We start from the raw sequence: 22909 nt of genomic DNA, 5'->3' as shown, positions 1-22909 counted from the left end.
AAGATCTGCACTTCCTGCGGCCTGGGCGGGGCAGGGATGGGGGTGGGGAATGCCTTCAGGGGCACTGGCCAGGAGGCAGGTGACCCAAGCACCATATCCCCACCACCAGCACCAATCCCGGCATCTGCCCTTCCCTATTCATACAAAGCTTTCATGTAAGAAATCATTTGAAGCCAGGATCCCACTATTTACAACAACAACGAAGGATGAAAATAGTGCCGAACTCTCATTTTACGGGCAGGATCCTGGGGTCCAGAGGGAGAAGGAGTGACTTGCTCAGGCGCACACAGCCGGAAAGAAGTGCCCAGGCCAGGCTGATCCCTGAGGGCTGCTGACCCAGCCCCAAGCCCAAAGGCCCGCTGATTTGGGAGAACCGGAGCAGGACAAGGCCTCATCCCCACTGCAGGTGTGAGGACAGTCCTCAGATGCTGGGCCTCCAAACCCACCAAGTGCACAGCTGAGAACTCCCGGCGTCCATCTCCCAGGGCAGGAGAGGCAGAAGGGCCCTTACCTCGGCAGTGGGGCCCCTCGTCTGACCCATCCGCGCAGTCCTGGACCCCGTTGCAGAGGCGGGACATGAGAATACACAGCTCGGTGCCCAGGCAATTGTGTTCATTTGGCTGACATCGCTGGGCCTTACTCTGTGGACCTGCGGGCACACAGAAAGGCTAGATGAGCAAGTCAGCTACACGGTCTGGCCGGCTGTTCCCCCGGGGGTGGGGATGAGGACACAGAGAGTGTCACCTCGGACACCTGCACTTCTTCCTTCTCAGGAGGCCTCAGGGGCCTAGAGCTTTTCTACACCATTCCCAATGGGAGCCGCGCAGCCAGGGGAGGGGAGAACTGGGCCTTCCGCAGAGTCCACTCCCCATGCGCCCGGTCCCCATGGAGCCCAACACCTCTACATCATACACTCAGGAGACAGGATGAGGTTTAGAAGTGAGAGGGCTGGAAGAGCCGAGGGAAGCAGAGTCCACGGCAGGGAGGCACTCATGTTAGAGAACACCGCCTTCCCATAGCTCCTCAGGGCCGGGAGCCTGGGGCTGAAAGCCAGACCAAGTTACCTAGAACCACACTGTCCAACACATAGCAACAGCCATATGTGGCTCTCGAGTACCTGATTGTGACCAGTTCGAACTGGAATATAAAATATACCCTGGCTTTGGAAGACTTAATACCACACACACACACACAAAAGAAAACAAAAGATCTCATTACCAATATTCCATGATTAAAATACAGAAATAATATTTCAGATACATTGGGTCACACACAGTTAAAATTAACCTCACCTACCTACTTTTACCTTTTCTGGTTTTTATTTATTTTTATTTTTATTAAGTAGGCTCTCTCCCCCAACCCCCAGCACAGGGCCCAAGGTGGGAGCCCAAACCCATGACTTCGAGACCAAGACCTGAGTCGATACCAAGAGTCAGACGTCCAACTGCCTGAGCCACCCAGGCGCCTCTACTTTTACCCTTTGTAATGTAGCTACGAGAAAATTTCAAAATTGCATGCGTGGCTTGCATTATACTTCTATTGGACGGCACCACTCTAGATGACAGACCCCAGAGCCTGCCCGATAGAAGGATCTGGGAAGTGTCAGAGGTTGTGACCCACTGATGATGGGCCTGGGGTAGCAGGACAGAGCTCCTCAGGGAAGTCTAAGGAGGCCATGCAGACTAGGATGCTGTCTGAGCCCGGGGGTCTGGGGGACCGACCACAACCTACGGACTCCCACAACGGACAGTGTGTGTGAGAGAGAAAGTGTCCGTGTGTGCGTGCGTCTACCCACATGTGCCTGGGGAGGCCTGTGCAGCTGGAGTCTGAGTCTGAGCTTGCTTTTGAGTGTCTGGGGTCATCTGTCTGAGGTTGGGCTTCTGCATCCCCATTTGTAGGGCACAAAGGTGGCATCAGTCAAGAAGACTCCAGGCTGCACTTGAACTTAGCCAAAAGTGAGAAGCGATGAGACTCTAGGCTGAACCACCTCCACCATAGAAATGCTTGCAGAATATCTCTGGCCCCACCCTTCAAAGGGCAGGGTATGGGGGTGAGGCAGAGAGAACTGGTGGCTCCCTTTCTGGCCCTAAAATTACCCCTGATAATTGCGGGTGAGGGTATGGGGAGAGGACAGGGGACGGAGCTGGAGCAGGATAAAGCTCTGAGAGGGAATAGGGACAGACCTAGGAACGCAGGGTCTCCTAGACCATGGCCAAGCAGGGAGAGGCTGAAGGTGGAGACCCCAGGACTCTGCCAGCTGCCCAGGACTCTGGGGTCCTGCCAGCAAGTCCTCCATCCCCCACTGGCAGGGTAAAGGCTGGGTGGGGACCTTTCTCCCAGTTTAAACAGCTGCCTCTGATTACACCACTTACTGGGGCAGGGGAAGGCGGGGGTGGCGGGAAACGCACAGGGGTGGAGCTTCTGGTACAGAGACTAAGCAAAGCCAGTGGCCTTTGGCCTGGGAGCGTGAGGATAGGAAGGGGACGCAGCAAGACCTGGGGGGCACTTATCAAGAGTCAGAAGTCTCCGAGATGGGAAGAAGAGGACCGAGCCAGAGGGCAGGGAAGTCAGGCTCTCTCCTTCTGACAAAGCTGTCAGCCCAGACAACAAAGTCCCTGGCAGGCTTGGGGGTGCAGCCGTTAACAGAGCAATCCGCGGTGCCATTTCTGAGCACGTCAGGCACCATGCCGGGTACTTTGAAGAGGGGGAAAATTTTAGCTGTGTCATGGGCAAACAATCACAGAGCAAGGTCCACACCAGGCTAGAGGTCAACTGTCCTTATCCCAAACTGCCTGGGCCAAAAGGAAAAGGTGTTTAGGCGGAGGGATGAGAAAAGGTACTTACAAATCTCAGGGGCCTCGTCAGAGCCATCCGGGCAGTCCCTCTCACCATCGCACCGCCAGCCCTTTGAGATACAGGTGATCTGGTCTCTGCAGGCAAATTGCTTGGGGCTGCAAGTTTTAGGGGCTAGGAGTAAGGAAAGAAAATGAGGGTGGAAATGAAGGATGGAGGCCTTAAAGTCCCCTAGAGCTCCTATTCCTTCCCCAGCATCAGTCTCCACGTGGCCCAGACTCTGAGCTGCAGTCCAGGGGCCTGTGGGTGGCAGGGGTCTGGGGGTCGATCCTGAACACTGTGCGCCTGTGGTAGGGGGAGGGGAAGAAGGCAGGGAACACATTTTGCAGCCCCCAACCCAGCCCCATATGCTGCCTATCCAGTGTGTCTCTCCTTCAGTCCTCAGGGTCAAGCCCTTGTCATTCTATGTGGCTCTGGTCAGACACCAGCAGCCCCAGCTTTGCCGACAGAGTGACGGTGAAGAAGGCGCATTTAGGCCTTTGACATGTTTCCTCTTTATCTTCCTTTCCCTCCAACTAGAAGCCCAGAACTGCCTTTTTCTTTTGTTTTGTTTTATTTTGTTTGAGTAAGTTCTACACCTAACATGGGGCTCGAACTCATGATCCTGAGATCAAGAGGTGCACGCTCAACCGACCGAGCCAGTCAGGCGTCCCGAGAGCTGCTCTTTTTTAACCTCTCTGCTCAGTGTGCCCTCTGGGACACTCCTAGTCCCTGAAACCCATTGCCCTGCCCATCTCCAAGTCCTAACCACCAGGTCCCCGGACAGAAAGTGTTGGGAGAGGGGGTAGTGCCCTTGGCACAGCAGTGACTTGGAGATTGTATCAGCAGGGGTACAGGAGGGCATGGTGGGGTGGGGTGGAGGGGGGGAAGCCCAGCCTCCACCTCTGTTCTCTAAAGACACAGCTTCCCTTGCTGGTGAAACCTCAGGGAGGTTTCAGCAGATGTCATGCGAGATAAGAGGCACCTAAGACGGCTCAGGAGGCCACAGCTGGAGATTCAAGGAAGGAGAACGACCAGGGTAACCTACAAGAGCTGGTTTCAGCCCAGAATGTCTTTGCCCCAGCCTTCACCCCCACCAGCCTTCCTCTGCTCCTACTTGGATTTCCTACCTCTTTCCTCAAGGAGGAATTAAGAATGGTAACACTAACTCTTATTGTGGGCTTAGCATGTGCCGGAACTGTGGTAAACCAGTTCTTTCCATGTATCATCTCATTTAAACCTCTCCACAATATGACAAAATAGGTAATACTAATACTGCCATTTCATAGATGAGGAAACTGAGCCCCAGAGAGGGTAGGGTTACATGGCAGGCAAATGACAAAACTAGGACTGAAACCAGTGAGCCAAGTCTATGCTTTTAATCAGTGCGGTCCCCATCAGTCTTCCCACTCGGAGGTGTTCCTTCCAACCCCATCACCATGGCCTCACGGGAAGAAAAGTCCCCTGCTCTCCTTCATCCCCACCCAGGGCTGGGTTCCCAGTCTCCCAGCCCACCATCACCTTTTCCTCAGCCCGTGGACGATTCCAGCTCTATTCACTGGTGTGCACTGAAGACCGCTCTGTGCTAGGTGCTGCATTGGGCACTGGGGTGCCGAGAAGGAGTGAGGTGCCCCCTTGGGATCTCCAGCCCCCCTGGGAAGACAGCTGTACACAACTAACTCAAATGCAGGGCAGAATGAGCTCAGGGCTGGGACAGAGCATAAATAAAGTATGTCAGGGCTCTGAGCAGGGAGGGATAGAGTCTGAGGAGGGCCACACGGAGACGATGGCCTCCCTCCCTAACCCCCATCTCTGGCAGAAGGGACTGCACTCAGGCCCCTGGCCAGGATGAGAGCTGAGTTCAGGAAACACATCAGGGATGGCCTGGCCAGGCTCCCCCACCCCCTCCCCTACCTCCCACCCTGAGCAGGGAATAAAGGCCCCTTGAGGAGGTGGATAATGCTGAGTTCATTGCCCCACTGGGCCAGCTGTGAGGTCTTCCCGGGAAACAGCCCGCTAGCCTAGTTAGCATGCCGGAGACTGGTCCTCTTCCCCTGGCCAGCCGAGACTGGCTGGGGGGAGTGGGTGGGGGGGCATAGAAGGGGCTGGAATGGGACTAAAGGCAGATGGGCTGTTTGGAGCCCAGAAATGGCCCCCATGCCACCCCCACCCCTTCACATGGACTTAGTCCATGCCCCCACTCTTCCCCAAGGCAGAACTCACAGCCCCGTGAGGTCACTGGTTGGCCACTCCAACCTCCCCTCCATTCCATGTCCCTGCCACGATCTCCCCTCCATTGGCCTTCACTTTGCTCCCCCCCCCAGCTGTCCCCCACCCCCACTTTTGGCCTAAAGTCAGCAGAGGAAACAGCAGCTGGCAAACTCCGAAAGCTGGAATGAGAGAGATTCACAAACCAGATGTGCTCTTGCGGAGGGAGGGGAGAGGGGGATGGGGGGAGGGAAAGGGAGAGGGGCACCCAGGCCCTTGTCCCACAGCAGCACCTCTTCGGGCCCAGGGCAGAGGGACTTGGGGGTGCTGCCCTGCTCCCAAGGGACAGGGCAGCCCAAGAATCTCGGAGAGATATGTGAAAGCACTTCCTTCCTGTCCCGGATGGTGGAGAAAGCCCCAGGAATCTGGAGTTTGAAGGCTAAGGCCTGTCTTTGATTTCCTTCAGGGGGAGTGGGGAGGAAAGAAACAACTAACCTACTTTGGGGCAGTCCACACAGCCAAGAGAAGCCTCCCTCAGAGGTGGGAGGGAGCTGCAGTGGGGGTGGGGTAGAGCACTTGCAACCTGCTCAGAAATCCCAGACAACCCCACTCCCCTCAGCTGAGCCTTCTGCCTCTGACACCAGCACCCAGAAACCCACCTCTGTGGCTTGTGGCTTAGGTAAGGGAACCATGCAGTCCCCAATTCAGGAGCAAACCAGCCACCAGCCTCCCCTGCCTGACCCCCTCACAAAAACCGGGGCTTCCTAATGATGGGAGCTAATACTTTTCAACCTGGTCACTATGTGTCAGCCACTGAACTGAAACACTGGTACATGTGAACTCACTTAAATCCTCACAACCCTGGGAGGTGAGTACCCTTGCGATCTCCCTCGTACAGTTGTGGAAACTGAGGCACAGAGCGATTTAGTAACTGAACAAACAGGTGGTTTCCTCACTGGCCACAAGGATGGGGCCAGATGAAAAAGGATGAAGAAAAGGAACCAACAGGGAGAATATTTTGGTTCTTTGGCACTAGGAGTAGAGAAAGAGATTGTAGGGGGTGGCAGTGACCTTCAGGGCTCCTTGGAGAGGAGCGAGTGGTGGAGGAGGCAGAGAGGGACAAGAACAGAACAGTGAGGGAAGACAGAGGAAGAAGAAGGAGGAGAGGACTGGAAAGGGAGGAGAATGAGCGAGGTTGCAGCGAGAATGCCAGGACACAGGGGCCGTCTGTTCTCAGCTTTGCCTGGAGTTGAATGTGACCGCCATGCTAAGTCTGGCCAACACCCCTGCTCCCCCCTCAAACCCAGGCACCCAGCCCAGCCATGGCCCCCAGGGCCACCAAGCTGGAGCCAGGACAGGAGGTGTAGGCTTGGGTGTGTGTCCAGACACAACACGGACCCCACTGCCCTGCTTGAGCCTTGGCTGTCGTCCTCTGTCCCATTCTGGGACCTTGGGGGTGGGGTGGGGAAGAGAGGGTAAGAGTGCCTGGCCAGAGAAGAGAGGATGACAGGAAAGAACAGACCCTGAGGGAGTCTTCTTCAGAGGAGGAGACCCAGCCATTGATCCCTTTGGGAGCAGTGAGGGTGAGGAAGGAAGCTGAGACCTCAGATGGCGCTTCTTCCTAAAAGACCAGGAGACTTGAGGCCAGGAAAGCGTGAAACAGACCCTGAGGCCCTTTTCAAGAGCAGACGCAGCAGAAGGAGAGATAGGCCCTTGGCCGGGGGATATTTTCTAAAGGGAACCACAGGAGCTATCTAAGGGAACTGAGGAGCCTGGGGGGAGGTCAGGAGCTGGGGGGCAGAGCCTGCAGGAATCTACGCTTTCAAACACACTTTCAAACACACGGGAGTGGGGCAGTAGGGCCTCCCAGACCCAAACCGAGAGCTTTTCACTGAATTTTATGTATTTTGGGTGTTACCCGGTGGCTCCTTCCCCGCAGCTCAGTGAGGCTCAGACACATTTTTGTCATTCCTGAGTCTGGGCCTCTGCTTTGCGGCCTGGACAGACGTACAGACGGGATGGCTTGGATTGCCAGGGAAGGGGAAGGGTCTCCCCCTCCATCCTGAGTCAATATTGACTCAGCAGGACATTAGTCTGACCAGTGACCTCCCCACCATCTTTTCCTTTCCCCCTAAGTAAAATTCGGAGCCCTTGAAGGCCTCCGGAGGTCATCCTCTATCTCTCACCAGGCCTTTACGAGCCCTCTCCACCTACCCCCAACACACACACACATGGTTTATGCTAGCAGAAGGAGAAGCTCTGAGCCCCCCGACTTATTTCCCACACCTTTCTCCAGTTCTCAGGTCATAAGGAAGTTCTGCCAGAAGTCTAACCTCCCCCTTTCCTCTGACAGATCTCCTTTCCCCTGTTACTCAGCCCACGAAAGGTATCAAGTTCCCTTCCTCCAGAAATATTCTCTCCAAAACCCATTCCTAAACTTAGCGGAGGGAGAAGAAGAGAGAAAAGTTTGGAGGAGAGCGGAGGGGAAACTGCAGAATGGGGCATTCAGACTCTGACCTGGGAGGGGAGAGTAACTCCAAAATGATGAGGGGCGAACTGCAGAGCATGTGGGAAAGCCCAGGAAAGACGCCGGTTCCCAGGTAGTTTTTAGGGACCCCCACAGACCTGGATGGAGGTAGATGAAGACAGACAGAGACAAATCAAGCAAGGGAGACCAAAAGAGATAAGAGAATACCACAAAGGGTGGGCCACCAGAGAGAGATGAACCAAGAGGATGAGAGACAGTGAGAGGGCCCAAGGAGCCAAGACAGCACAAACGAATGACAGCAGATGGAGGAAAAATAGACAGGAAGGGGTCTTAGCCCAGAAGTTGCCAAGATAATGGCACCGTTGTCTTGGGATGAACCCAGAAAATAATAAGCCCCCTGAGACTCAGAATAGGGTGGGGGCAGCATATACCCTGACTTAGGGAGACAGAGTCCCTGTCCTAGCAGTGTGTGACCCAAGGGATACCCAGAACAGGGGTTAACGCCTCCCACAGAATAGGGAGGTGGGGGAAGAAGACTGGAGCTCTTCAGCCAGGGAAGCCAAGGCCTGGGAGAGGCTCTCATCTCTCCTGAGGGAGGAAGAGGTACAAATAAATACCTCTCCCCCACCACTATCCCTCACCTCTTTCCTGGGGAGGTTTTCCACCGGTGCCTGGGGTCATGGCACTGGAAGCACTCCAGAGCCAACTGCTTCCTTCTCCAAACAATGCAGGATCCTGCTAACTGGGCTAAAATCTGGGACTGAACACAGTGGGGTAGGACTAAGTTCTTCAAATGTTCACTCCTGGCACCCAGCTCCACTGGGTCAAGGACCTTGTATGGCCCCAATCAACTGCACCCAGATTCCCCCCAGTCCAGAGCAGAAGGCTTAAATGCTGGCAAGTCCACAGAGTGAGGGGACCCCGACAAGAGATAACTGAAGGGCAATAAGCTTGGGGTTCTGAGGTGCAAAGGCTAAGACGGCAGCAGGAGGAAAGAAAGTTAGACTTGCGTAAAGAAGGGCTTCCTAGAGAAAGTAGTTTGGAAGAATTGAGGGGGATATGGACCAGGGCTGGTTCTGGCCAGGACCCCAGCTGCATCCTTAAGAAGCTCAGTGACGGTAGAGAGGTTGAGGGGGGGAAATTATATATATGGAGAAAATGGAGGAAGGGGGAGCAAGACTGGATGAAAAGGAAGTCTTGTGAAGTAGCCTCAAACATCAAAATACCCCTTCCATCCCCAAATCAATGCGCTTTGAAAGACCAGGAGGAAGGGAAGTGTTCAAGGATCTGGGTCTGGGTGGGGAAAAAAGGAGTTTGGAACCTTCTCTCAGAGAGCCAGGAGGCAAACACCTCAGCTTCATAACTCACTTAAGCTGTGCCGCTTGTCTGATAACTGGTGATACACTGGTTCAAGGAGGTGTGTGGTGAGAGGTGTGGAGAGAAGGTGGAGAGGGGTGTGGAGAGAAGGAGGGAGTCCGCCTTCCCTGAGCCTGATCTGCCGAGGCTGCCCTTCCCACACCAAGATATTCCTAGTCTCAGCAGGGTCCTCAGTAACTCCCTTGCCCATCCCCCACCTCATCTGTTTCCCCATCCTCCCTGGTAGCAACCCCACTCAATTCTGCTTACTAGCGGGGTGACGCTGCTCCCCCCAAAGAAGGGAACCCTGTGTGAGTTCAGGCATAGCCGACAAAGCAGAAGACGTGGGGAAGGCCCCTAGGGCTGCTCTTGTAGGGGGAAAGCAGCAAGGCCTGTGATAGCGGCAGAAAGAAAGGTTCAACACTAAGGTATCTGGGGTCAGGAGGTTTCCTTCTTTGGAAAGCAAAGAACGTTCCATGTCTGTGGGCCCAAGGCATGAGGGCAGGGGTAGAGATAAGAGAATCCTCTAGGCTGGGCTGGATAGCACTGGCCCTACAGGTCTGTGCAATTCCCCTTTCCCACCCTTCAGAGCGGGGCGGAACCAATGGTTCATATTCCCATTCCCAAGGGAAGAGTAGTAGAGTGTGCCTGGGGAGGGGTCCTCTTCCTGGGACTTTGGATACAGTTTAGTTTGAGCTGGGTTACAGATGTGGGCTCAGTGGAAATTTTAAGAAAGGGCTGGGAGACAGTTAAGGAGAACATGACCAGTATCTCCCACTTCCACCCACCACCAACCAACCTAGAGCGTGGTAAATAGAACCACCCTTAGAACCTTGGGGGTGAGGCAACCTGGCGCCCTTCCTGAGTGGGCTGGGGACCTTTTCTGCTTTCCACAGAGACCCCTCTTGCTTTTGCCTAACTCCGTCCTCCCTCCATCATGGGATTCCTGAGGGGACTCTCTCTTAAATTTTTTTTTTTTATTCGTCCTAGAAGTCATGAACTTGAACCTTTCTGCCTTAGTTTCCCCTTCCATCTCACAGGGTTGAGAAAAAGAGGAAAGAACATGTATAACAAGGAACTCATGGGCTAGGGCTGCCTTTGAGGGCTGATCTAGAGAATACTCAGGAGAGAGCCTCTTTCCTCCTCTTGGGCAGATAATTGAGGTAGTGGTGGGGAAGGGGACAGACATTCCCCAAGATGGCATCTTGTGTGTGTGGGGGGGGGGTGTCACTGAAAATACTGCCTTTCTGGACACAGTTACTTCCTGACCCTCTAACCTCCCTCCTCAAACTGGAGCAAGTTGGGGGGAGAGGAGGGGAGGAGAGGGAGAGATAATCTGATTTCAGAGAAAAACTTTCCCAATCCCAACCTGGCAAAATTTAGAAGATGGAGGAGGGGTGCATGATGGTATTGAACCCAGTTTTTTCCCTGGATGGATGGATTAAATGACAGGAAGGGATGAGATTCCACCCTCCTCAAATCAGGGAGCCAGCCCAGCCCAATCCCATGATCCCAGCTCAAAGCTTAGGCAAGACTTGAACCAGTGACTCACAAGGAAAAGAAAAATAGCTGACATAAAGGGGGACGGGGGCACCTCATTTCCCCAAAAGGACTATGTCCTAGCTAAAGCCCAACTACAGTATACAAAGTATGTGTGTTGGGGGGGGGAAATGGGGAAATGATGGAGAGAAATAAACACATTTACTAAAGGAGCAGGGAATTGGGGGGCAGGGGCATAGCCATAACCCCCATCCAACCTCCAACTCTCCTTCCAGTCTAAACTGTGATCAAGCCAGAAGTCAGGGAGAAAGCAGCCTTCCTCCTCCCTCCCACCTCAGCATTCCAGGCCATTCTCCAGTCCCCTTCCCCAATGATGACATCTGACGTTTTTTCATCTCAAAGCTCCCAGGAATTAAGAAGGAAAATTCAAAGTCACATAGCATCGCTCCCCCCCCCCTCCCAACAGCCCTATCCAGGCTACTGACAGAGGCCCTGAGAGGGGGAAGTGCCCACTTAGGAACCCAGGCGGGCAGCCCCGCTGGATCCTGGACCCAGGCCTCCAAAGCCTGGTCTCCCGGGCCCAGATTCCACACCCAAGCAGGGGGCCCTCCCCGAGGCCCTCCTTCTCCACACCCACAGCCTTCCCCGGCCTGCCTGCCCTCTGCCCAGCGGGGCAACCCTGACCCAGCTTCCTACCAGATTCAGAGGCCACTGCAAAGCGCCCCCCCTCCCGCCCCCTTTTGCAGCCGTACATTGCAAATCCGGATTCCTTCACATTTCAGATGGGGGGGGGCGGGTGGAGGATGTAGGGGAGGAGAAGGCCCTCCCCAGCCAGATATAGGAAGAGAAGGCCTCTCGATCCCAGAATCAGAAAAAAGGGGAGCCCTCTTCTCCCTTTCCAGGCCTCTGGTCTTTGTTTGGGCTGGGGGGTCCCGGAAGCATCATTTGCCCAGGGCCCCCATCCTCCAAATCGGACCCCCATCCCCGCCCCCAGTCGGGCCGCTGCTGTGTCAGCTGGACTGGGATAACAAAAGGCACCCCCTCCCGCTTCTCCCTTCCCCATCTGAGCGCAGGAGTGGGGGCTGGGGAGTGGGTGTCCCCAGGGGTCCAAGGGGGCCGCGGAATCTCACTCACCGTCGATAGCGGCCGCGACGAGAGCTGAGAGCAGGGGCAGCAACAGCAGCCGCGGCGGGGTCAGCATGGTGTGGGCTGATGCAAGCAGCAGCCCCCTCCCCTCTGGGCCTGCTACTTCTTGCCGTCGCCCCCCCAATTGGGGGGTCCCCCTTTTTCCTCCTTCTCCCCTCCTCCTCTATTCTTATCCTTATCCTTAAGCAAAGAGCATCAGGGGCGTGGGTGAAGAGGTAGAGTTCAGAGCCCCTTGGGAGGGCCTGCTGACGGGGGTGCGCCCGCCCCCTGCTCCCAAATCCAAACCCTTCACCCCCAGCTTTTCTCTTCTCCCCTCTTTCCCCCTCCCCGGGCGAAGCTCACAGCCCCATCTCCGAGCCGCCTCCGGCTGCAAAAATGCACAATTGGGAGGAGGCGGGGTAGGGGGTGGGGGGCGTGGACCGGGTGGGGGAGCCTTTGGAAGGGGCCTGATGGAGCTCTGGGGGCTCCCCCGGTTTCCGCCTCCTCAGTGCACGGGCCTGGAGCTCGCACCACTGTTCCCCGGACTGAGGTGCCGCGACGGGGGGGGGGGGGGTGGTGAGGGGGGTAGAGGGAGGGGACGGGCAAAGGAGGGAGGGAGAGAAGGGGCGGGGAAAGAAAGGGGGGGAGAAAGAGCTACGCGGCAATCCTGTGTGTGCGCATGCGCCGATTTGGCGCGCTGCCCTGGGGAGGGGGAGTCGGAGCCTCGACAATATTTGGAGCTCTAGCCAGCGGTCCCGGAGTGGAGGTCCCCGGACCCCCTCTAGCCAGTTTGGGGCCTGGAGCGCCTTCTCCCCAGACTGGGTCTTTCTCCCTCGTGCCTCAGAGAGCTAAAGGGCCGAGGGGAGATTGGGCAGTGGGCGAGGGATGAGGGGCTTCTCTTTGAAACTGTGTGTCATGCCGTGGGAGTTCAGGCTCCGTCTAGGGATCCGAGACCCCGGGGTCCGGGCCGAGGCCTGATTTCCTCCGGGAACCCTGACTGCGCCTCTCCTCCCCGAAGTGGGGGCAGGGTTCGCCAGTCCGCGAGGAAGATACGGAGAAAAGCTGAGGTTTGATTTGGAGACTTTGTAAAACCAAGACCGGGATTGGGGCTTTTGGAGGAGGGGGGCGGGGTGGGGGAGGGGCTGCGAGGGCCCGCCCCCACCTTGCTCCTGGGCTCAGAGTAAACAGGGACACCCGCGGGGACACGCCGGAGCTTGTCCGTTCGCCCAGGGCTTGGGGATGGAGCCCACCTTAGTACCCGCCCCACCCTGTACTCCTGGAACCGGGCGCGGGAGGGGCGAGCCCTGGTTTGGAGGGAGGTGAGTCACCAGCGGGTGGGGTTGAGAAAGGGCCACCCCTCTTCACCCCAAGAGGTCTGGGCTCATTTATGTTTTGTTTGGTGTTTTGGTTTTTTTATACCTTCAGATTGACTTCCCACCAAGTCAAGGTATTAGATTCCGAGCAACAGGGCTTTGGAATAAGACGCGGGACTGTGACCCCCTGCTTCCAGGCCTCGGGTTCTGAGATGGCTGCTGAGTGTCGGACCTTTGTCCGGGCCTCCAGCCCGCACGGGGAGTGCTCCTTTGAGTCGTGAAGGCGCCGGGCGCCGGGCGGTTCCCAGAGCCCGGTGGATGTGGTTCTGGCCACTGCCCCCTTCTGGGCGGTGTTTTAAGGTTGGACCTTGGGTGTCCGACTTCTGGTGTCTGGAAGTCAGAGTTCAGGCAGGCAGCAGGCAAGGTCGACTGCCGGACAGAAATTGACGTTAAAGATGAGAGAGGATTGCACCACCCTTCTTGCTTTTTAAATTCTACTTGAGGAATGGGAAGGGTCCCAAGTCCTCACACCAGTCTGTCCCTGGCAGAGCAGCATGGAGGACTTGTCCCACTGATGACAGTGAAAGCGAGAATCCAGAAGGAACTGGACCTTTTCTCCAAACAGAACATCCTCTGGGCTCACTTTGCTCAGGGCCAAGGTCACTTGCTTTTATTTTAATTTTATTTTTTTAAAGATTTTATTTATTTATTTGACAGACAGAGATCACAAGTAGGCAGAGAGGCAGGCAGAGAGAGAGGAGGAAGCAGGCTCCCTGCTGAGCAGAGAGCCCGATGCGGGGCTTGATCCCAGGACCCTGGGATCATGCCCTGAGCTAAAGGCAGAGGCTTTAACCCACTGAGCCACCCAGGTGCCGCCGTCACTTGCTTTTAGTCTCCTGGGCTAGAAACTTTTTTAAAAGGTTTTATTAATTTATTTGAGAGAGAAACAGATAGTGACAGAGATAGTGAGAGAAAGCACAAGCAGGGAGGAGAGGGAGAAGTAGGCTCCCACCAAGCAGGGAGCCTGACGAGGGGTTCGATCCCAAGATCATGATCTGAGCCGAAAGCAGACGCTTAACTGACTGAGTCACCCAGGTGCCCCTCCTGGGCTAGAAACTTAAGACATTTTGCCAGTTCCTCATCAGGCCTTTCTCTTCTACATCCAATCTTGCAAGCCTGTGCTCAAGGCATGTCATCTTGTCCTTTGAAATATAGCTCAGATTTTCTCCATGACCACTGCCAGAGAAATTCTCTGGGCAGGGTTGGGGTCATATTCATCTTTTTATCCAGTCCTCATGGGCTAACACCGTAATGGGCTCACTGTTTTGTTTTTAAAGATTTTTATTTATTTGACAGACGGAAATTACAAATAGGCAGAGAGGCAGACAGAGAGAGGGGGAAGCAGGCTCCCTGCTTGATCCCAGGACCCTGAGATCATGACCTGAGCAGAGGGCAGAGGCTTTAACCCACTGAGCCACCCAGGCGCCCCGGGCTCACTGTTTTTAATGAATGTCTACTAGGTTCCTTCCTTTCCAAGGACCCGCCCCCCACACACATCCCTAATATTGTGGTCCAAGTGAAGCAGACTTCGGGCAGCTCTGAAAGGAAAAAGCTTTCTGGAATCACCACATGTATAGCCCAAGAGAGCTGTGAGGGACATCTCATTCTTTCTTCTCTGATATCTAATCTACCACAAGGGAATCTTCCTGAAACTGTTTTCTCTGTGTCTCGTCCTGGGTGGCGAAACTCTGTGGGTTATCTGTAGACCACTGAATCAAATGTGAATTCTTTACCTGTTAGACATGGTAATACTTAGTTTAAAGAAATCAAGGAGTATAGAAAGGTACAGGAAGAGTGTAGGAAATATAGGAAGGTGAAAGTAAACTTGCCATACTCCAAGATCTTATTCTTCAGTCCCACTCTCACAGTGACCACTATTAAGAGTTCCCCGGGGGGCGCCTGGGTGGCTCAGTGGGTTAAAGCCTCTGCCTTCAGCTCAGGTCATGATCCCAGGGTCCTGGGATTGAGCCCCGCATCAGGCTCAACATATACAAACATATACAACATATACAAGTTGGCAGAGAGAGAGAGAGAGAGGGAAGCAGGCTCCCTGCCGAGCAGAGAGAGAGCCCGATGCAGGACTCGATCCCAGGACCCCGAGATCATGACCCGAGCCGAAGGCAGCGGTTTAACCCACTGAGCCACCAATTTTTAAAAATTTGTATGTCAGAGAGAGAGGGAGAGAGAGTACAAGTGGGGGCGGAGGGCGGCAGGAAGAGGGAGAAGCAGGATCCAGGCTGAGCAGGGAGCCCAACATGGGACTTGATCCCAGGTCCCTGGGATCATGACCTGAGCCAAAGGCAGACGCTTAACTGACTGAGCCACCCAGGCATCCCATTTTATTTATAAAATTTTTTAGGATTTTATTTATCTCAGAGAGCCCGATGTGGGGCCGGCTCCATCCCAGGACCCTGAGATAATGACCTGAGTCAAAGGCAGAGGCTTAAGCCACTGAGCCACCCAGGCGCCCCTATTTATAATTTTTAAATTTAATTTTATTTTTTAGGGGGAGAAGGGCAGAGGGAGAGATGGAAAATCTTAAGTGGATTCCACACCCAGCAGGGAGCCTGAGGTGGGGCTTGATCTCACAAACCCTAAGATCATGACCTGAGTCAAAATCAAGAGTCAGACACTCGACTGAGCCACCCAGTCACCCCTAAAGTTCTTTTTAATGACAAAAATATATATAATTAAACATCTTTCATCCCAGGGCACCTGGGTGGCTCAGTGGGTTAAGCCTCTGCCTTCGGCTCAGGTCGTGATCCCAGGGTCCTGGGATCAAGCCCCACATCAGGCTCTCTGCTTGGTGGGGAGCCTGCTTCCTCCTCTCTCTCTCTGCCTACCTGTGATCTCTCTCTCTCTCTCTGTCAAATAAATTTAAAAGAAAAAAAAATCTTTCATCCCTTTTAATTTATTTTTAAAAAGATTTTATTTATTCATTTGTCAAAGAGAGGGAGAGAGTGCATAAGCAGTGAGCAGTGGCAGGCAGAGGGAGAAGCAGGCTCCCCACTGAGCATGGAGCCTGATGCAGGACTCGATTCCAGGACCCTGGGATCATGACCTGAGCTGAAGGCAGATACCTAACTGACTGAGCCACCCAGGCATCCCATCCTTCATCCTTTGAAACCACAAATGATTTCATACAATCTCTACTGTTCTGGAAATTGCTTTTTTCAATTAACTTATCTTGATCTTTTGCCACATTAAACACACATATCTAGCCTGCTCTCTAGATCGGCTACTTGGACTCTCCTGACTTGGCTACTCCACAGTCTACTGGCATTGTTGCGCTCTTGGGTTATTTCCAGTATGTGAACTGCTGAGAGTGTGTCTGTGAGATGAGAGAATGCGTATTTCCACCTGAGCCTTTAATTATACTGTTCTCCCAACTTCTCTTTTCCCTCCCCAGAAAAGCTCTCCTATCCTCTTCCAAACTTGCACTCAAGATAGCCTCAATAGAATTTAGCACTCAATTTGGGAGTTCTGTGCCCACCAGGAGACCATAAACTCCTTAAGGGCAAAGATTATAACTTTTACTTCGTTATATCCATCCAGTAAGGAGGAGGCTAATAGGAGTGTTGGAGGAGACTAATAGGAGTGTTAGGACTAGGGGTACCTGCACTGGGAGAGGAGACAATCTAATTATTCACTGTCAAAGGAGATATGACTATAAACACTTGCCTTAGCTTCTTGTTACCCCACTTCTATATTTTTTCTTTACATTTTAAACATATACAATGTTTTAAAGATTTTTTTATTTATTTGACAGAGAGAGAGAGAGAAATCACAAGTAGGCAGAGAGGCAGACAGAGAGAGGGAGGAAGCAAGCTCCCTGCTGGGCAGAGAGCCTGATGTGGGGCTCAGTCCCAGGACCCTGAGATCATGACCTGAGCCCAGAGGCTTAACCCACTGAGGCATCCAGGTGCTCCAAACATATACAATTTTTATTTAGCAAGTATACATCAGTTAAGCTTGACCCACTTTTATATTTTTTAAAAGGCTTTGTATTTTTAAATAATCTCTACTCCCAACACAGGGCTTGAATTTACAGTCCCAAGATTTAGAGTCACATGCTGTACTGATTGAACCAGTCAGGCGCCCCACCCCCCTTTTATTCTTTTTTTTTTTTTTTAAGATTTTATTTATTTACTTGACAGAGAGAGATCACAAGTAGACAGAGAGGCAGGCAGAGAGAGAGAGAGGGAAGCAGGCTCGCTGCTGAACAGAGAGCCCGATGCAGGACTCGATCCCAGGACCCTGAGATCATGACCCGAGCCAAAGGCAGCGGCCCAACCCACTGAGCCACCCAGGCGCCCCCCCTTTTATTCTTAAGAAGTTTCTTCTTTTAAATCCTTGGGTTGGAATTATAAACCAAATAGTGGGAAATCAAGGAGAAATGCTCTGCAATCCATATTTGGGATACCTAGAATGGTGACAGTGGGCAAAAAAGTTGGTACAGAATGAGGGTATCTTCTTTTTGGATCTCCCAGCAAATTACGAAATATCTCCCTTACCTGTCTGAGTATAGCGGGTCCTGGGATGGGGCATTAAGGCAGTCGCTCTGGAACTGAATGTCAGGCCCGAGACTGATACCACCTAGTGGCTAGTTGAAGAAGTGTGGCTAGGAAAGATACCTTGGAAGGGTCTGGTGGAAGGTGGGAAGCGAATCAAGATTTCTTTTTATTTTTTATGGACTTATTTATTTTATAGTGAGAGACAGAGAGGAAGAGCGAGAGCGCATGAGCAGGGGGAGGGAGAGAGGGAGGGTTGCACGGAGCTGGATCGTGGGCTAGATCCCTGAGATGACCCTGAGATTATGACCTGAGCAGAAACGGAGTGGGACGCTTAACTGATTGAGCCCAAGAACCAAGATTTATTGAATGGTTACCTTGTACCAAGCCCACGCAATGGATTTTCCATGGATTAGCTCACTTATGTCTCACAACCACCTTGTGGCATAGGTGTTATTTCCAGTTTGCAGAGACAGCAATAGAGGCTCAGGGAGATTAAGAAATCTGATCCAAATCACAGTGCAGATTGGAGCCCAGTTTTCATTCACTTAATCAACATTTATTAGGTACCTCATACGTGCTGGACATGTTTCTAGGTGTGTACTGGGGACAAGAGATGGAAACACAGTCTCAGCCTTCAAGAAGGACGTGCTTTGGTGGGATTGCTCAACCTATGATTGACAATCACAACACAGTGCCTAATGCCTGTGATAAAGGCAAACAACAGAGGGAACCAGAGCGGGATAACTATTCCAGATAAAGGGGTCAAAGCAGAGCTGGGAGGATGATGCCAAAACTACATGCTGACAGAGGAAGAAGATGACAAGCAGTGAATGACAGGAGGAAAGTGTGTTTTAGGCTGGAGGATAGGCAAAGACGTAGAGGCATGAGGAAGTTTGAAACAAAAATATGGCAAATATGATATGGCTGAAGTTCAATAAATTTATTGGGAAGGGAAATGGATGATTTGAATCATCCTAATCATGAAGGGTGATTTTGGCCACGCTAAGTAGTTAGAATTTCTTTTTTCTGGAAGTAGTGGGGAGCCAGGTGAGAAATTGATGCAGTCCCAATGCATCAACCAGAAAGTTGAAGGGGAAGAAGATTCCAGATTAAGGAGTTAGGATCAAGTACATTAGTTGTTTTGTCATGTCAGCCTAGAGGATGGTGAAAGAGAAAGCTAGTACTGGAGACTTCCACTCATTGGAATGTTGTCAAAGTTCTCAAATTTTGTCTGCACAATAGGATCACCTGAAGAGCTCCTGAAATCCCAATGTTAGAAGACTTGTATTACTTGACTTCAAGACTTAAAAGCTTCAGTAATCAAGACAATGCAGTACTGGCATTAAGGGTTGACAAACAGATCCATGGAACAGAATAAGAGAGGCCAGAAATAGACTCACACTTAAAGGTCATTTGATTTTGACAAAGGTGTCAAAGCAATCCACTGGGGAAAGGAATGTATTTTCAGCAAATAGTGCAGGAACCACTGAATATCCATAAGGAAGAAATAAGTGAAACTTGATCCCCACTTCATACTATATGCAAAAATTAATTCAAGATGGGTCAAAGGACTAAGGCATAACAGCTAGAATTACAAACTTGTAGAATATCTTCATGACTTGGAGGTTAAAAAAAAAATGTCTTGAAGAAAACAATAACCATAAAAGGAACATCAAGATTTAAAACTTTTCTTTATCAAAAGATGCCATTAAGAAAATGAATAAGCAAGCCAAATGGGTAAGCAAAATTTGATGTGACAAAGGACTGGTATCCAGGATAAGAAAAAAAAATTCTACAACACGGTAATAAAAAGACAACCCAATATTTTTAAATGGACAAGAGATTTGAACAGATAATTCACACAAGAATATGTGTGAATGGCCAATAAGCACATGAAAAGTGTTCAATATCTTTAGTCATCAAAAAAATGCAAATTAAAACCATAATGGCATCATTTGCCACACTCACCAAAATGTTAAAGTTTTAAAAACTCACAATACCAAATGCTGGTGAGAAGTAGAGTAACCAGAACTCACACATAGTATTAGGAATGTAAAATGTACTATCAGTTTGGAACAATATGTAGCACTTCTTATAAAACTAAGCACATACCTATGACCCAACAATTATACTCCTAGTTATTTATTCAAGAGAAATGAAAACAGAGATTTGAAAAAGAATGTTCATAGCAGACTTCTTCATAATAGCCAAAAACTGGCTACAGCCCAGGTGTCTATCATTAAAAAAAAAAAAAAAGATAAGCTAGTTTATCTCTACGATTGGATACTACCTAGTAGTAAAAATGGACAAAGTACAGATACACACAACAACGTGGATGAGTCTCAAAACACTCATCGGCGAGTAAAAAGAAGCCAAACAGAAAGCACATCCTGTTTTACCCCATTTATATGAATTCCAGAACAAACTAATCCACCTTGGGGGGGGGAGGATGGGGGGGGCGGGGAGATCAGACCAGTGGCTCCCCCTGGAGGGTAGGGTGAGGATAACAATCTATATGTTGTGTTTTTTTAAGATTTATTTATTTATTTATTTGACAGACAGAGATCACAAGTAGGCAGAGAGGCAGGCAGAGAGAGACAAAGGAAGTGTGCGCCCTGCTGAGCAGAGAGCCTGATGCGGGGCTCAATCCCAGGACCCTGGGATCATGATCTGAGCCAAAGGCAGAGGCTTTAACCTACTGAGCCACCCAGGCGCCCAACAACAACCTATATCTTGAACGGGGGTTTGAATGTCATACAGCAATGGAGTGGCAGGGTAGGGATTTGAACCCAAGAGCCCCGGCCCCAGAGGCCATGGTTTTAACCACCACATTACGTTGCTTTGCTGCTGGGATGCTTCAGCCTTGGGTGTGGATGAGATCACACAGGGAGAGTGGCCTGTGGAGACAGGAGACTGAGAAGGAGCACCCAGAGGGGTAGGAGGAAGACTGGGAGAGAGGGTTGGGGAAAACCAATGAGGGGAGAGCTTACTGAAGAATGGCTGACAGTCGGGGCGCCTGGGTGGCTCGGTGGGTTAAGCCTCTGCCTTCGGCTCAGGTCATGATTTCAGGGTCCTGGAATCGAGCCCCGCATCAGGCTCTCTGCTCAGCATGGGGCCTGCTTCCCCCACTCCCCACCTGGTTCTCTGCCTACTTGTGATCTCTCTCTGTCAAATAAATAAAATCTTTAAAAAAAAATATATTAAAAAAAAAAAAAAGAATGGCTGACAGTGTTGAATACTGCTGAGAGGTCCAGCAAGAGAAAGACAGGGATAGGCCACTGTCCCCAGCATGTAGATGGACACGTGTGACATGGGCCAGAACAGTTTCATTGATGTTGACTGGTGGGGGCAGCCACTCGCTGGCAGTGTCCTGAGGAGGTGAGGAAGGGAAGACGGTGCATGTGAATAACTTTCCCAAGAAGCTTGGCTACACAGGGGAAGAGAGACAGAGAGGCAAGACGGTAATTAGAGGGCCAGTTGAGGGCTGGAATTTCCTTGCAGAGGCTCAATCCTGACCACCGTTGACTCCATCCAGGGATGCTTGCCCACCCACCAAGGTTGCCACTTGTCCTTCTGTGAGGTGAAGATCTATTGGCCACAGTAAGCCTCTGACAGCCCTAGGGCTCCATTCGGAACCCTGAGATTGGCTGACCCCGCCATTGCTCACATCCTGTCATCCTTGGCCGGCCTCCTTGGGCGTCCACCCTTCTCCACTAAGCTTCCTCTTCCTGACCACCCTTGCACTGCTCCCTGCCCCCCTCCTTGCAGAAAACCCTAATCCACCCTTGGTTCATACTGTCCTTGGTCCTCTTTGCTTGTCTGAAACCTGGCTCTTCCTTGAGGACTCTCTTCCATTATGAGCTATCACTTATCTTCTTACGGTGTGGGAGCATGGGCAGTCAGACGTTGGAACTCTCCATTTCCAAGAGTCAGTATTGCTCCACCCAGGTCTCAGTTAGGAATACATCTAGCAGCAAGTAACACAAAACCCATTTTTTTTTTTTAAAGTCCATTTATTCGTTTGAGAGTGATTGAGAGAGAGTGCACAAGCACACACTCAGAGGCAGAGAGAGAAGCAGGCTCCCCACTGAGCAGGGAGCCGCAGGCAGGACTTGATCCCAGGATCCCGGGATCATGACCTGAGCCAAGGGCAGACGCTTAACCAACTGAGCCACCCAGGCACCGCAGCACAAAACCCCATTAAAGTAAATTGAACATGGAGGAGTTCTAGAATAGATCCAGGGCTGATCGATTCATCAAGACTTTTCTACCTCTTCACGCTTGTACTCTATCCTAAGTGCCATCCAGGGTTGCCACTGTTCCAGTCCTTACAAATGAACTTAGCATTGAAGAACAGAATCTTTCCCAAGAACCCCCTAAGGTCCTACTGGTGAGGGGAAGGGCTATACCGAGATTGGCTAGACCAATAAGAATCATCCCTGAATGTGTGGGAGGGGAACACCTGTACCAAATTCAGACTTCGTCAGCCAGGGAGAAAGGATTGCTGCTGAGTAGATACCATCAAGAGCTCACCTTGGTAGTCCTATAAATTAAATTCCCTACCTTTTAAGGGCCACCTGTTTCACCTTCCATTGAGAAGATGCGTAGCGTGACGCTTCAGGGCAATGGTGATCACACCAGACTCACTGGGTTCAAATTCCAGCTCACTCATTTGCCCGGTCTTTGGCTTTGGGCAGGTTACTTCACCTTTCCACATTGTAGTTTCCTCCTCTGTAAAATGAGGGCTATCAGCGCTATCCAGTAGGACCTTCTGTGATGATGATAATGACTCATGTCTATGCTAATATGGTAGCCATTAGTTATATGTGGCTACTGAGTGAAATGTGGTTAGTTATCTGAGGAATTAAATTTTTAAATTAAAATTAAACAGCCACAGGACGCCTGGGTGGCTTAGTCAGTTAAGGGACTGACTCCTGGTTTTGGCTCAGGCTGTGATCTCAGAGTCATGAGACTGAGCTTTGTGTCACGCTCCATGCTCCGTGCTCAGGGCAGAGGATGCTTGAGTTTCTGTCTCTCTCTCCCTCAGCCCCTCCCCCTCTCTAAAATAAATTAATTAATTAAAAAAAATTGAACAGCCACATGTGGTTGGTGGTTGTCATCTTGGGCACATAGTTTTATCTCATAGTGTCACTGTCAAGGAAAATGCACAGTGTTTAGATTTTCAGGTAGGAATTGAAGAGACACATAAACCTTCACTAAATGTGAATTCTTACTATTTTTTCTGTCATCCACTCTTGTCCTGGTCACTTACCCACACTCCCTGAAGACCTTGGCATCTCATCCACTGTATTCCTGTCTACCCCAGGTCTTTTGCAAACCCAGATACTCATGTAGTAGTCCAGCCAGCACTCTGGTCTCTCAGTCCCTTGCCCTCCTCAACTCCAACGACTCACTGTCATGTTGCCATAGCTACTCTCTCCCAGCGCCACGACCTACATCGCATCCTGCCAGGAAAGCAGGACTGAAATCTCATCCCTTAGTCTCCAAATACA

At 51.6% G+C, this 22909-nt stretch overlaps 1 protein-coding gene across 1 annotated transcript in view; it reads right to left on the bottom strand.

The window, feature by feature from the left end:
- LRP1 (LDL receptor related protein 1) overlaps positions 1–12049 on the bottom strand; it is a 79674-nt gene extending 67625 nt beyond the window's left edge. Inside the window, exons 1-3 of the mRNA XM_046013760.1 lie at positions 11519–12049; positions 2845–2967; positions 512–649 (exon numbers count right to left, since the gene is read on the bottom strand). Coding sequence (XP_045869716.1) covers positions 512–649; positions 2845–2967; positions 11519–11585 — 328 coding nt within the window. The 5' untranslated portion in view covers positions 11586–12049. The remainder of the gene's footprint in view (positions 1–511; positions 650–2844; positions 2968–11518) is intronic.
- Between the last annotated feature and the right edge of the window lie 10860 nt (positions 12050–22909).

The sequence above is a fragment of the Meles meles genome, chromosome 7 (assembly GCF_922984935.1).
Source record: "Meles meles chromosome 7, mMelMel3.1 paternal haplotype, whole genome shotgun sequence".
NCBI lineage: Eukaryota > Metazoa > Chordata > Mammalia > Carnivora > Mustelidae > Meles > Meles meles.
This window is presented reverse-complemented; position numbering and strand designations above follow the sequence as displayed.